Genomic DNA, 13,464 nt, shown 5'->3' on the forward strand with positions numbered 1-13,464 from the left:
ATATTTATCCTTGAAAAGGGCTATTACATGGACTGTAACAGTCTCATTCATTCCATATGTGTTCATTGAGTATTATCATGGGCCAAATGTTGAAGTCCATTGATTATATTCTATTTTGATTCATTTAAAAATATATTACTAGATAATACATTGACTTAATTTTTGACTCTTTCCTCCATCTTAAATTCCCCCATCCAGTTATTTGCCAATTCTAATGGATTCTGCCTTTCCATTTTCTGTCATTTGTTTCTACCTTTTCATTTCAAATTTAGGTGATCATTACATGTTGTCTCTCTTAATGTATTAGTGTGTGCCACAGTCTTGTCTTTCTTGGTTTTCTACATGCTGCTTCCAAGCTATTTTCCTCATGTACAATACAGCCATGTCATTTTTGCTTAAAAACTACTAAAAGTAAGTAGGTAGTCCTAAGTTTATATTGAAATTCTCTACAGTATGGCTTCATTCTGCTCCAGTCTTTCTTTTGGTTTATTCCTACAGGTAACCTATACTGGACTGCTCACATTTTCCCAACACCCTGTAGTTCCTTGCTTCTTTTGCTTTTATGGTTTCTTATGTTTGGAATACTCTATTTCCCTGTCTCTCTCCTTGTTGGAATCCTAACAGTCTTACACATTCCCCCCAGGCTTTCTGCAAAGCCCTTCCTAATAATCCATTTGGGAGAATGTATCTTCCCTTTAATGCCATATAACTCTATGTCCTTTTCTTATGGTACTAACCAAATTCTGCTTTGAGTGTTAAGTACAGATTTGCTTTACGTCTCACCTTTAGTTCTCCACTGCTCCTCTTAACTTGTTCACACATTTTTTATTATTTTTTAATTTTTTTTAATGTTTATTTATTATTGAGAGACAGAGAGAGATAAGCATGAGAATGTGAAGGGCAGAGAGAGAGGGAGACACAGAATCCAAAGGAGGCTCCAGGCTCTGAGCTGTCAGCACAGAGCCCGACGCGGGACTCGAATTCACAAACTGCGAGACCATGACCTGAGCCAAAGTAGGACGCTCAACCGACTGAGCCACCCAGGCGCCCCTACACATCTTAAATTACAAGGCCTTTGAGGCCAGGGACCCTGTGGCATCTAATATAGTACTTTATATACATTGTAGCTAAAGTTTTTTTAGTATTTACTGTATGCTAGACATTGTGAGAAGTACTGCTGTTATATTTGCTAGTTCTGATAGCAGTCCTTTTTGCAGGTGAGAAAACAGTCACAGAAAGGTTAAATCAGTTTTGCTTATAGTGCCAGTCTCAATAAACTTGAGCCACAATGTAAATCAACTTACCTCTTTCTTCATCAAGAAGTCTTCTTAAAAAAAAGATCAGTCATATCACTAAGCATACTGTTAATGGTGTGTTAGTGATATAGTTGATTTAAATTCTAGTACCAGTTCCTTATCTTGGTATCAGTGTGAAGACTGGCAGGAGTTCTTATTGTGAGAAGCACTGTATTAAGTAACCTTCCCAAAGTCACAACTTTAGGTGGAACTAGAATTCATGGTCGGGCACTCATTACTCTTAATACTAACTACTACTCACTGTAGCATATAATTTTTTTTTTCTTTTTTAGTGAAAAAAGATTTTTTTTATCTTGTTTCATTTTTTATTTTTTTAAATTTACACCTAAATTAGTTAGCATATAGTGCAACAATGATTTCAGGAGTAGAATCCTTAATGCCCCTTACCCATTTGGCCCATCCCCCCTCCCACAACCCCTGTAACCCTCAGTTCTCCATATTTATGAGTCTCTTCTGTTTTGTCCCCCTCCCTGTTTTTATATTATTTTTGTTTCCCTTCCCTTATGTTCATATGTTTTGTCTCTTAAAGTCCTCATATGAGTGAAGTCATATCATTTTTGTCTTTCTCTGACCAATTTCACTTAGCATAATACCCTCCAATTCCATCCATGTAGTTGCAAATGGCAAGATTTCATTCTTTTTGATTGCCAAGTAATACTCCATTGTAACTCCATTGTATATATATACCACATCTTCTTTATCCATCCATCCATTGATGGACATTTGGGCTCTTTCCATACTTTGGCTATTGTTGATAGTGCTGCTATAAACATGGGGGTGCATGTGTCCTTTTGAAACAACACACCTGTATCCCTTGGATAAATGCCTAGTAGTGCAATTGCTGGGTCATAAGGTAGTTCTATTTTTAGTTTTTTGAGGAACCTCCATACTGTTTTCCAGAGTGGCTATACCAGCTTGCATTCCCATGTAGCATATAATTAATAAGTATTTATTGAATTATAATCTAATAATTGAAAATTTCCTGGCATCATATGTATTTTGAGTGTGAATCATGGTTTGTATCTTGCTTTAAGACTAAGGCTTCTCTTTACATATTTCAAAGGATATGACTATCTTATTTTAGTTTTTTTAATCTTTTATTTAGCTCTGGGAGACAAAGAAAGTATGTGAGAACTCTGCTATAGTGTTAAAGCAAGAAATAGATGTTGTGTTTCAAGAAAATGAAGTGATGGTTCTTGCAGTTGACAATGTAAGACATCTGCAGGTGAGTATTTTTTAGAAAACAATTGGAAAAATTGTGTGTGTGTGTTTTTTTTAATGTTTATTCATTTATTATTATTTTTTTAACGTTTATGTTTTTTTTTTTTGAGAGAGAGAGAGAGAGAGACAGAATACGAGTGGGTTGGCAGAGAGAGTGGGAGACACAGAATCTGAAGCAGGCTCTAGGCTCTGAGCCATCAGCACAGAGCCCTACGTGGGGCTCGAACTCACGAGCCGTGAGATCATGACCTGAGCCGAAGTTGGATGCTCAACTGACTGAGCCAACCAGGCGACCTGTTTATTCATTTATTTTTGAGAGAGAGCACAAGCAGGGGAGGGGTGGAGAGAGGGGACACAGAATCTGAAGCAGAGAATCTGAAGCAGGCTTCAAACTCTCAGCTGTCAGCGCAGAGCCTGATGTGGGGCCCGAACTGATGAACATGAGTTTTCTACCTGAGCTGAAGTTGGATGCTTAACTGACTGAGCCATCCCGGCGCCCCAAAAAATTTTGATTGAACTTCCAATTCACATTTTTCTTGTTCAGTTTTGAATTTGGGAATCAGGCACAAATGTGTGATATCTAATAGGTGCTCAGTAGGTATTAATTGAATAAATATGTGGGTCTTGAGCTGAGGCTTAAATATGCTTAATATTTAGAGTTTTAAAAAGTGAACTTTGCCTCACTTCATTCCTCTCCTGTTGGTATCTGTAATCACATTCCTTGATTTTCATGGAGTCCGGGAGGAGAACTTGAGACGGAGTGACTGAGGGTAAGACAGAGCTTCACAAGCTCTGGAGCTGCAAAGCCCAGCTTGATGTGATGGAAAGAACAGTGACTGTTCACTCAGGAGACCCACGTACAGTTTAGGCTTTATTGTCAGTTGTGTGATGTTTGAGTAAATTATACACTTCCTCTGAGCCTCACTTTCTTCATCTATATGGTCCTTTTTATCTTGAGAAGTCTGAGCTGGTTATAGGGTGAAGGTGGAATCCAGATTCAGGAGACAGATATCTGGGAGTAAACAGTCTATGGCATGTGGTAATTTCTCCTTGTCTCCTGTCGGGGGTCAGAGTCAAGGTGTGAGGCACCCATTAATATGGCTTGTTCTGTATTTTACAAGCTACACTATCATCCTTAATATATTGATGGGGAGCTCCTAATGCCCTGTATTTCTGGGATAAATTGATGTGTGAAATTGAATGTGCATGCCTCGTTACTGATTTTTAGCAGACTTGGGATATTTTCTGTTGCAGTTTTCTTGTCAAGTTCAGTGTCCTCAAGCTTATATTACCTTTATTAAATTTGTGCAACCTTTCTTTAATAGTTGTCATAACTGTGAGACTTCAAAAAGAAGTCATACAGCTATAAAAGTATCATTTCATTCTCTGTCAGTGATTATGGGAGAGTTTAGGGGATAGTTAAACTGACAAATATAGTTCCATTTAAGTGAACAAAACATGTTTTAGTCACTATTAGAAAAATATGGAAATTTATTTTTGAGAGAAAGAAGATAAATTCAGCTTTTAGCAATTCAGTCTTTATTTTGAATGTCATTGTGAAGAAAAGGCTACCTTGATGGATACCCTGTAATCTTTGTGCCTGAAACAAATATGACCATTAGTTCATGGTGGTAAAAAATGATTTAAGACTTTTAGGTTGTAAGAGAGAGAGGTAGCAGACAATTGATTTAAGTTTGAGAAATAGGTTTAGTTGAGCAATAAGCCATCTTTGTTAATAAGACTTAAAGTAATTGTTAGCATTGGTACGTATTATAAAATTAGCTAACCTTAGATTAAGCATTATAAGTCCAGTCACCCATATTATGCTTATGGGTTCTTCTCCAAAGCTCCCTTCTCCCCTGCTTCACAAAGGAAAGAATCTTAATTTAAACTGTTTTGTGAGTGATTAGAGGATATAAACCTCATTTTAAAGATTTTTTAAAAAATGTTTTATTTTTGAGAGAGAACATGAGCAGGGGAGTGGCATCGAGAAAGAGGGACAGAGGATCTGAAGCAGGCTCTGCACTGACAGCAGTGAGCTCGATGTGGGGCCCAAACTCAACGAAGTGTGAGATCATGACCTGAGCCAAAACCAGTTGCCCAACCGATTGAGCCACCCAGGTGCTCCTAAAACTCATTTTAAATTGAATTTGGCTTTTTATATGATGTCTATCTCAGTCCCATTTCAGTAGCCCCCTTGAAAAATATCAGAAAAGTATACTTTAGCAAATGATAGCCTTACTGAAATGGGCTTTGTAAAGAAATGGAAAACAGGGTGCAGAGTTAGCTGTGGGATTATAAATTCATGTGTCTCAGGTGGTGGGCACAGCAGCTGCTTTTTAAACCTTTTAAAGCTCATTTTATTTTATGAAAATGTATTTGAACTACAAAAGTGAAATGAAATGAAAGCGTGAAGTGCTAAATGCAGCTGCTGAGACTAGGAGAGGACTTTGTTGTTCCCCTGGGAGATCTTGTTGGTTGTTTTCTGTTTCACTTTATGTTTTCAATTGAAGTCTCTGTTCTAAAGAACAGAAACTGCTCTTACAGCCTAACAACTGATTGTGCCTTATTTTTCCTTAGCTCATTAATGGAAAAACAGGTCAGACTGATTATCTGACAGAAGCTCAAGTTAGTTGCTGTTGCTTAAGTCCACATCTTGAGTACATTGCATTTGGAGGCGAAGATGGAGCCATTGAGGTATTATTCTGTTCTAGTCTTCAGAATCCTTCTGTGCAGGAGACTTATTTATTTAAAATTGTGTGTCTGGCATTGTAGACTTATACTAAATAAATCTTTTTGTGGTATATCAGTCATTCTTCTGCTAGGCTAAAATCTTAAAATCCTATTGGTGATATATTTTTCAGATTGCCTTTACTATGGTTTCTCATACTTTTTGTCTTTTTGTGTTCTTATGGTCTATCTAGTTGTTTTGCTATTCTCCAAGAATATCAAACACTGTCAGAGATTTAGCTGACCATGTAAATAGCACTTTTTTCTCTCCTTAGCAACTCAGCCTTTGGTGTAAGTTTCCATTTTGGTACTGATAAGGTTCCTTGGAAATGTCTGTGCAGGGTTGTCGTTTGCTTACCTGTTTCACCAACCCTTCTGATACTCTTTTGGTATTAGAAGTATACCTCTTCACCACCTGAATCCTTAACTTATTAAAGAAGACCAAATAACTTAAAAAATGCAAAAATGTGTAATAAAATGATTTCATCACAAAGCACATTGTCTTTAGCTGTGTAATGGTTTTCCAAAGAACATTTGCTCCTTCTCTCACCTTTTTCTCATCCAAGCTTTTTGGGATTATTTCTTAATTTATTAATTGTGACACAAGCCACATTTGTTTTACTTTGGATTTATTTTCATAAGGAATTACACAAATATTCTCTAGTCCATATTGCCCCACAAAGAGGAGACTATATGTTTACACACAAAATGAAGGAAGAAGCTTTTAGAAAGTGATGCCAGTGTTATTATATATTTGTCGTGGCCATTGTGGCATGGATTCAGAGTTAAGGTGTTTTTTTTCATTATTGGGAAAAATTATTTATCATGAAGATGAGTGCTATTTTGAAAAAAGTGTATTGTGAATGTTTTTTAAGCAAGGGATGGTTCTCCTTTTATGAGTGCACCTTAGTCTTCCCTCTCGGTCTCGTCTTTCAAACTGGTGTATACTATTATTCATTCTTAAAGGATCCTTGCTTCCTCTTTTATTTTTACCTTGTTGCCAAGCCAGCGCTACATTCTTTTTGTTTTTACGATCTGAGTATCTTGAAATAAACCTTAGTTTAAGGAAATAATTCACAAAACACACATGTACCTCATCCATATCCCTGTCCTCAGAGTCATCAAATAATATAAATAATATAAAATGAATCATATGAGATTACCAGTATTTGACTGTATTTAACTTGTAAGATAGCATTTTCATGTGGTTGAGTCTAGTATCATCAAATAATAAAGGCTACCATTTTTAGGTATTTATCAACCAGATTCTCTCATGGAATTATTATAATACTTGGATGTTAGATGTTGTTATTCCTGTTTTACAGATGTCTAAACTCCAAGTTTCCATAACTTTGATTAAATCAGTAAGTGGCAGAGCTAGGATTTAAGCCCTGGTCTCTGAGCTGCTGTGCTATGATGCTTGCCTGCCTTTTCCCTACAGCAGTTCTAAGATTGTTCTGCTCATTGGGGAACGCTCTCACACAGTTCCCGTTTGCCTTCTAAAAGGAGCATTTTATTTTATTTTTTTAAATCTTTTTCAACATTTATTTATTTTTGAGACAGAGAGAGACAGAGCATGAACGGGGGAGGGTCAGAGAGAGGGAGACACAGAATCTGAAACAGGCTCCAGGCTCTGAGCTGTCAGCACAGAGCCCGACGCGAGGCTTGAACTCACGGTCTGTGAGATCGTGACCTGAGCCGAAGTCGGCCACTTAACCGACTGAGCCACCCAGGCGCCCCTAAAAGGAGCATTTTTTCAGACATGCAGGTTAGGCTTGAATTTCTACCATTTCCTATATTAGCATCATTTCTATTTTCCTTAGGCTTCCTTGAGACATTTTAATTTGGACAAGAGAACCATATTTACTTTTTTTGTTTTGTTTTTGGTCAGTTCACTTGAAAGCCTTTTTGATATAGTCATTAGTTTTTGAGTTCTGTTACCACTTTTTTAATCTCTGCGTTAGGCATATTCATCTTTAGATCCTTTATGTGTTCTTGATATACTTCCGAAACCTACTCTTTATTCTCTTGTCTGTTTCCTGTCTCTCTCATTACCCCCCTCTTTCCTTGTCTTTGGTGTTTTATAAAGAGCTTGTGTTGTCAGTCATCCAGAATTTTTCTTCTCTCTCATCCATCTTACATGTCCTTTTCTTTTTGGAGGCTGAGTTCAGGCTGCCACTTGTTTGATGAATTGGGTGGTTGAGTTCTCAGAAGGACCACTGGTTCCTACTGCTATCTGGTCATTCCAGTGAGTTTTATTTTAGGATGTGTGTGTGTGTGGATACACTTGTGCATATGTATGTTCCATTCATTTGTGTGTCTTTAATTAAAATGAAAGCACTATGAGATGGAAATTCTATACCCTTCTGTATCTAATTTAAATTTAATATCTTTGGGGTGTAATGCCTGGGTGTTGCTGAATTTCTTGGTGCTAATTTTCTGTGGTTTTCTATTTTGAAGATTTTAGAACTCCTAAACAACAGAATCTTCCAATCCAGGATTGGGCACAAGAAAACTGTACGGCACATCCAGTTCACAGATGATGGGAAAACTCTTATTTCAAGCTCTGATGATTCTTCAATTCAGGTGAGGAGAATTAACTTCCAACATATGTCATGCTGACTCTAGCAAAGGAACACTTTGGTTGTGGCTCATATCTGGTGTGCATTTTAAATATTTCTTTAAGATCATATTACTTTGGGGATACATTCAGATTATGTACATAGATTTAGATAAAACCCATTCACGTTTCATATTTTTTCTGTGGGTGAGGCAGGCAATTTGACTTGGGAACCCTCTACTGGAAGGTTGTTTATTTTGAAGATCAAGGAGTCATTTGAGTTCTCCCACTTGCCTTATATTTGGATTTGCATCAATAAATAAACTTTTTTGCCACATTTATGTAGTTTCTCTTTACTTTTCTTTAAAGTTGTAGAATCTGAAATAATTTTATTCTTTTAAGAATAAAGATGTTTATTATAGGGATGAAATTCTTTAAAAAAAGAATAGTTTGCCATAATGAAGGATTGTGGATATGGAGGCCTTACGCCTATTGTATGTTCTTTAAAAATTAACTTTGTTTTTATCAGAGTTCCAATGTACATACTTTTAAAACTTAAATAGTATTACAGAGCTCATTATGGAGAACAGACATCCCCATTACTCATTCTCCAGAAGCACTTCTTTTAGCTTCTAGATACTTCTTTTGATATTTACCTTCATGCCTCCATATCTCAAGCTTATAATGTTTTTAATTTCTATGTTTGAGAACTTATCTTCTGAAAATTAAGATGAAAATGTAGTTTTTTCTTCTCCCACCTGTGCTACCTTTGACATAGGCACACCCCTTTTTATCACCCCATTATTCTAATACAGTTATAATAAAATTTTGTTTTGGTCATTAGTGTCATCAGAACTAAGTAGACTAAGTGTACTATGAATGTGCTTCCTGCCTTAATGCAATTTAGGACAGTTCTACCTTTGGATGTAGTTTGCAGTTATTTTACCCTAAAACTTTGAAGACGTTGTTCCATTTTCTCCCAAGGTTCCAAAGCTCATACTGAGAAGTCTGAAGCCATTCTGATTCCCAATCTTTCTCTCTGGAAGATTTTTGGATCTTCTCTTTGTCCCTAGAATTTTGAAATTTCATGATGATGTACCTTGGTGTGTATTTGTTTTATCCATTGTTTTGCCTATTTGTGGTCCCTTCTCCATTTGGAAACATTTTTTAATGCAAGTAAACTTAAATTTTTCTTTGATTCCTCCCTACCCCAATATGCTTTCTTTTTCTTTAACAACCATTATTCAGATATTGGATCTCCTGGACTGATCCTGTAATTTTCTTTTTCTGCATTTCATGATTTTAAACCATGCTGTGTTTTCTGAGTTTTCTTCAGCTTTATCTTCCAGGCCTTTAATTGACTTTTTTATGTGTACTATTTTTTTTTTTTTTAATGTTTATTTTTGACAGAGAGAGAGAGACAGAGCATGAGCAGGGGAGGGGCAGAGAGAGAGGGAGACACAGAATTGGAAGCAGGCTCCAGGCTCTGAGCTGTCAGCACAGAGCCCGACGCAGGGCTCGAACCCACAGACTGCGAGATCATGACCTGAGCCAAAGTCGGATGCTCAACTAACTGAGCCACCCAGGCGCTCCTTATTTCTACTATTTTTAATGCTGAAGAGTCCATTCTTATTTCTTTAGAAGAGCACTGTGTTCTTGTTTCAGAGATGTAATACCTTCTTTGAGGATGGGTGGATATATAAATAATGTACAAATTATACATATAATACACATATGTATATATGTATATATATATATATATATATATATATATATATATATATATATACACACACACACATAATTTTTTCCTCAAAATTGCATTTTCCTGCATAGTTGCTATTTCTTCCAAGTTTTTTTTTTTTTTTTTTTTCTGTGTGGTTGCTTTGGCCTCTTATTTTAAATGTCTTCCTCAGCTGTGTGGTGATACTAGCCACCAGAGGTGGACACTAAAAGGCTGATTGAAAGCTCTGCATGTTGACTGAGACCTTTTCTGAAAAGTAGTCTGGATGGGGAATCTTTGTTGTCAGTATCTTTAGGTGTTTTGTCATGTACTTGTCAGATTACTAGAGAAGAAACTTCTGGTCTTTCTGCCTGGAGGTTATAAATCTGGCTGACAGGTTCTTAGAGCTAAGTGGGGAGGAGAACTGGGGGGTAGTTGTAGGGTCTCGTCATTTAGTGTGTAAACCTTTACTGGATCCCTCTGTTCTCAAAACTATAATTCTGTCCTCAGTTGTGCTGGTGCCCTTTAATTTAGAGTCTTCTTTCTGGTCTATTCCCATTGTCTGTAGGAGCATTTTCTACACTTGATTCTCTCTCTCTTTTTTTATAGTAACTTTGTTTCATTCAAGGATTGTTTTTTTCTTTTTTACACAAAATTAGTTTTCCTGAACTTTTTGAAGGAGTAGATAAGGCCAACGTTTCTAGCTTTATAGCTCTACAGCTTCTTCTTCTGTTGTTTTCATGAAACATTAAAAACATGGCCTTGTTCTTATGAGATTGCTTTGCTCTATCCTCTTCCTTTGTTTTTTTTTGTTTTTTTTTTACACCTTCACTTTCCTTTGCTGCCAAAATCCTTGTTCCACTCAATTTGGATTCTATTCCCAGCAGTTTCTCCTCATTAGTATAGGATTATTTATCCTGGTTAATTTTGAGAGTTCATAGGTCCCAGACTGCTCCATCCCTTCCAGACTGGACCATAGTTGCCTTGCATTCAGTGTCTGCTGCTGCTGTCCCATTGGTCCACTGAGCTTTCCAGTGAATGTACTTGGCTCTTTTGGAATTCTCTTTTTAGGTTTGTCAGACTTTCCATACTTCTCTATACTTTCCACATAGATGCTGGGATGCAAGTCTTGCAGCTCTCAGTTTGTCCCTACTCACTTGTATCTTGGGGTTTATGGGAATACTTTGTCATAACAGGGTCATAACAGTTAACAGGGTCTTGTTGTCAGAGTTGTCTGTGCATTTTTGGTTTTGGTATTGCAGTTGCTTTGTCCACTTTTAATGGAGGCTTCAGGGAGATTAAAAAAAAAACAAAACTCACCTGCACTGTTGCCATCTTCCCAGAATTCCTAATAGTTCTGGTCCTATGCCCATCCTCATTCCCACCTCTGGATGTACTCAGTGACCTAAGTTTCTGAACAATTGGTGAATTCTGTACTGTCAGTTTTGTTGCTTCGGTTTTTCCCTAATGCTTTTAGGATTCTGTTTTCTTGGTTCTGCTATTCTCTATTTCTTGGTTCTGCTCTTTTCTTGGTTCTATCATTCTGCTTTTCAGGCTCCAACATTTTTGTTCCTACTCCCTTTAGCTTGTCATTGTAGTAGGGTTTTAGAAGTGAAGGAGATATAAATACATATGTTCAATAGAAGTTACTGTATGTTCTTTCATTTAACATGTGTTTCTTGCATTAGCAATATTTACAGTATTTAAAACTCTTTTGACAGGGTGCCTGGTTGGCTTATTTGGAAGAGCATATGACTGTTGATCTCGGGGTCATGAGTTCAAGTCTTACATCAGGGATAGAGATTACTTAAATAAATAAAAACTATTTTGAAAAAAATATTTTTATGTTATGTCTTTGTGAGTTCTATATGATTGGAATGAAATTTGGTTTCAGTGCAGAAAGTTACTATAGGCTCCCATGATATTGTTATTAGCATTAGCTATGAAACTCAGTGTAATATTCACCTTTCTTCCTCTCCAGATTGCTTTGAAATGGGTGAAACTAAACTACATCTGATGAGATTCTGTTGAGACCTTGTATAGTTTTGTATAGACCTTGTATAGACCTTGTATAGTTTTTCTGTCAGAAGCTAAAATCATAGGTTTAATGACCTGCTTGAACATCAGGTATTCTCAGCCAGAGAGAGAAATAATTTCTAGGAATATTTTTAGGTTCAGAGTTAGATTATTTTAGAAATAGGAGTTAAGTGGTGTTTCATCCTCTTTTTCTGCTCTATCCAGAATACTTCTTACATTTAAAATGTTTTAGTATAGGGGCGTCTGGGTGGCTCAGTCGGTTAAGTGGCCGACTTTGGCTCAGGTCATGATCTCGTCGTGGTCCATGAGTTCGAGCCCCGCGTTGGACTCTGTGCTGACAGCTCAGAGCCTGGAGCCTGTTTCGGATTCTGTGTCTTCCTCTCTCTGACCCTCCCTGTTCATGCTCTGTCTCTCCCTGTCTCAAAAATAAATAAAACGTTTAAAAAAATTTAAAAAAAATTAAATGTTTCAGTATATATTCATGTAACAAAACTCTTGCTGGGTATTTTGAAGAATTGACTGGTTGGGTTTTTATTTTAACTTTTTAATAAATAATTAATTGGAAGTTTATGCCCCAGCCCTCTTTGTTGAGGTGTGACAAAATTGTATATGTTTTGAACATACATTATGATTTGATATACACACATTGTTAAATAATTACAGTGATCAAGTTATTTAATGAATCTACACACGTCACATAGTTATCATCTTGGAGGTTTATTTGATTCATTTTTGTATCCCCAGTGCCTAGAATTTAGCAGGAGTTCAGTAAATCTCTGTTGAGCTGAACCAAAGTTATTTCCAAAATTTAAAAATCAATTCACTTGATTGATTATAGCACCTAGCATTGTAAAAATTGAGGTCTACCTTTGGTAGTTTTTGATCCTTTTTCTTGAGGTAAATATAGCCCAAGTAGCAGCCATGTTCACCTGAGCTATGACACTATATTAATTCTTACAGGTATAAGAAGATTCTTCAGCATTTTTAAAATTTAAATTTTACCATTTATATAGCTGAAAACATTCTGTAGTGTACATACATTGCAAAAATTATAGCTCATGGTAGGGACATCCCCAAACTCAATACATTTGGTTAATGCTGGTGAAAGTTTAGCTGTTATATAAGGTAATTCAGTTAGTACAGTGTGTTTGAGTCCAGTAAAAAAGGTGTCCCTGTCATCACTGCCTTATCAGAAAGCTTTTGCAACAAACCGCTAAGGCTGTTCTTAATCTTTCCTCAGTCATTGTCAAACTTTTTGTTCTATCTGCTCAGGAAGGATCTCTGACTTCTTGACGTGGAGGGCAGCAGCAAGATTGAACATTGAATCAGACACAGCTGGGAATGGCAGTACTGGTCACTGAGGAAGAGCTGTTAATAGTAGTCACTGATTCTCAATTGCAGTAATGCCCAGAAAGTAGGAGCAACCCAGAAAGTTCCTAGTGGAAATGATCTAGGTGTATTTTATGCTTAGTTACACAGGGTGCCTTTCTTTTCTGATACGGTTTGGGGAGCCAGAGAAACCTCTCTTTATTCTCCTCCTCAACATGTCTCCTTGAGTTCTTAAAATGCTGAAATTCCTAATACATTCTCTTCAAAATTCCTCTCATTTCTAACTCCTCTTCTAGGGTCCCCTTGCTCTCATACAGATACCCTGCTCCTGATATCCTCCTTCTGTAAATGAGCACTTGGAGACAGAAGAGATAGAGATCTGAGAGCCAGGGCTCGGTGGTGGTGGGGGGTGCGGGGGGGCTGCTTAAGTGTGGAGGATAAAGGAGTAAAGAAAGGGGATAAGAGAAGTGTCATTTCTTTTATAGTTTTGCCTAAGCCTGACAGGAAAAGCCTAAAGATATTTCTACTATTGAACCTTCACCAGTCAA

The 13,464-nt window shown here is 36.9% G+C and overlaps 1 protein-coding gene across 5 annotated transcripts in view; it reads left to right on the forward strand.

Moving 5' to 3' along the window:
* APAF1 (apoptotic peptidase activating factor 1) overlaps positions 1–13,464 on the forward strand; it is an 89,178-nt gene that overhangs the window by 61,967 nt on the left and 13,747 nt on the right. For 4 of the 5 annotated variants that reach the window (XM_042947464.1, XM_042947460.1, XM_042947463.1 and 1 more), the window contains 3 exons: positions 2,422–2,541; positions 5,118–5,234; positions 7,728–7,853. In XM_042947464.1, the coding sequence (XP_042803398.1) occupies positions 2,422–2,541; positions 5,118–5,234; positions 7,728–7,853 (363 nt within the window). Of the gene's footprint in view, positions 1–2,421; positions 2,542–5,117; positions 5,235–7,727; positions 7,854–8,811; positions 9,186–13,464 lie in introns of those variants that run through there. The other variant, XM_042947465.1, reaches the window with a different exon arrangement.

The sequence above is a fragment of the Panthera leo genome, chromosome B4 (genome assembly GCF_018350215.1).
Source record: "Panthera leo isolate Ple1 chromosome B4, P.leo_Ple1_pat1.1, whole genome shotgun sequence".
Lineage (NCBI taxonomy): Eukaryota > Metazoa > Chordata > Mammalia > Carnivora > Felidae > Panthera > Panthera leo.